General features: G+C 57.1%; 1 protein-coding gene across 1 annotated transcript; it reads left to right on the top strand.

Annotated features, from left to right (window-relative positions):
* Window positions 1–332: 332 nt before the first annotated feature.
* Window positions 333–1,722, top strand: LOC126554281 (uncharacterized). The gene has a single exon (XM_050209370.1). The coding sequence runs from the start codon at window positions 351–353 to the stop codon at window positions 1,716–1,718; it is 1,368 nt and encodes a 455-aa protein (XP_050065327.1). The 5' UTR covers window positions 333–350; the 3' UTR covers window positions 1,719–1,722.
* Window positions 1,723–1,997: the final 275 nt, after the last annotated feature.

The following is a 1,997-nucleotide window of genomic DNA, read 5'->3' as shown; positions in this document are numbered from 1 at the left end:
ATATAAAAAGTGCGCGTACGGACCGGTGTCGATTTTGAGTCGGTCCGTATAAAAGCCCTAGGGCTCCAGTACGAGAGGTGCAGTCGGCCCTCAGGTAAGGTGACAGGCTTATTATATAAGTTAGCATAAGGTAGCATAAGGTAGGATAGTGGTCAGTGGGCATTAGTAGGCCCCACTCGCAAAGGCCGAAAAGGCATTGGCACTATCAAAGACAGGCTCGATAGTTTAAGGTAGCATAGTGGCCGGTGGGCATTAGTAGGCCCCACTCGCAAAGGCAGAAAAGGCATCGGCACTAGAGTAGGCAGGCTCGATAGTTATAGTTTTAGTTTTAAGAGCAATCTCCCACAAGCATGAGCCTGCTGGACATGTCTTTGGGGGGAGATGGGGGAGAGGACAGGGGGTTGTTGGTACCGGGCGTCCTAAAGGAGGGCGACGGCGGCCAACTTTGCAGCCAGGTGGGGGAGGGGTGCCTGGACTCGGGGGGCGACTCTGGTCGTCCCGAGCCTAGGGCCTCCTCCCTACCGGAAAGGGTTAGGTCTATCGGTAGGGACCTTGACAAGCTTCTCCTGGCGGAAAAGGAGAAGAAGAAGCTCTCGGCGGCCGTTCACAAGGCCATCTTGGATATCAGGGGAAGGTACGAGGTGATTTTGGACGAGGTATCTCACCAGAATGTGATTCTGGAGGGCAGGTTGGAGGAGGCTAGGGCTGGACACGTCTGTGGGGCGTCGGAGAAGAGGAGGGTGAAGACCACCACGGAGAACGCGGTGCCGCCATCCCAGGAGGTGGCGAAAACCAAACCTCCGAAAGCGGCGGCGACAAAGAAGCCGCCGAAGAAGAAGCCGGTGGAGGTATCAGTACCTCCAGCCAAGGACAATGGGCAGTTCACGGTGGTGGTGTCCAAGAAGAAGAAGAGGAAGAAGAAGAAGAAGGGTTGCAGCGGCGCTGCTGTTCCTGGGGTCCCAGTGGCTCCGGAAAAGACCGCCAAGGCCATGGAGAGGGTGAAGGCCAGGGCTCCGGCCCGGGCTTTCATCGTCTCCGCGGAGGGGGCGAGCGCTGGGGAGGCCAGAAAGAAACTCTGGGCCGACCTGGTTAAGGAGGTGGGGGTCCCCAGGATCAGCAGGGCTGCGAATCTGCCCAGAGGTGACATCCTCGTGAAGCCGGCTGATGAGGGCACGTACAAGGCCCTCAAGGACATGGAGGCAGCGGGCAAGACGGTCAGGGAGGAGAAGGCCAGGTGGCCAACCGTGCTCATCTATGACGTGGACCGGGACGTGGAAAGCTCTAAGCTATCGGGAATGATTATGGAGCAGAATCCAGAGTTAGGGTTGGAGAAAGAGTCGGTGGTACCCCTCTTCATGAAGGGTAGCAAGGCTGAAGAACAGGTGTGGTGGGTATGCTCCGTCAGACCCAGCCACTTCAGGACGATAGTAGGGAAAAGCCTGTACATAGGCATGTCCAGGTGCAGAGTCAAAGAGTACGTGGACATTGTGAGGTGCTTCAAGTGCCAACGTTTCGGGCACAGGGCAGCCATGTGTCAGGCGAAGGCGGACACTTGTGGACGTTGTGCGGTCCAGGGCCATAGGGCTAGAGACTGCGAGGGCGGGCCAGTCAAGTGCGCCAACTGCGGATTGAAGTTCCAGTCGGGACACTCGGATTGTGTGGCGATGGTAAAGGCGACCTTCATGGTCGCCCGTAGGACAGATTTTGGACCAAAATGAACTCGTCGACCTACTGTGTGGTCCAGTTGAACATGAACGGGAACTCCTTGGTTCCCGATCAGATACTGGACTACAGCAGGGCTAACGGGGTGGAGGTACTTCTGCTTCAGGAGGTACTGACCTCGGGCGAAAGACTGTTAGGATTCGACTACGGCGCCGTGAAGACGGTTTTCAGCTGTAGGGATGGTAGTGCAGGGGCGGCCATAGTTGTTCTAAATCAGGACATCGAGGTGGTTGCCCTGCAGGGGCTCTGCGATAGGTACTCTGCTGTGGCCAGTC

This window comes from Aphis gossypii, unplaced genomic scaffold (genome assembly GCF_020184175.1).
Source record: "Aphis gossypii isolate Hap1 unplaced genomic scaffold, ASM2018417v2 Contig00460_ERROPOS81933, whole genome shotgun sequence".
Taxonomy (NCBI): Eukaryota; Metazoa; Arthropoda; class Insecta; order Hemiptera; family Aphididae; genus Aphis; species Aphis gossypii.
The sequence above is the reverse complement of the archived record's forward strand: the minus strand, read 5'-3'. Positions and strand labels throughout refer to the sequence as shown.

Excerpts from the sequence above, each read along its gene's own strand:
- LOC126554281 (XM_050209370.1), top strand. The coding sequence starts at position 351 with ATGAGCCTGCTGGACATGTCTTTGGGGGGAGATGGGGGAGAGGACAGG.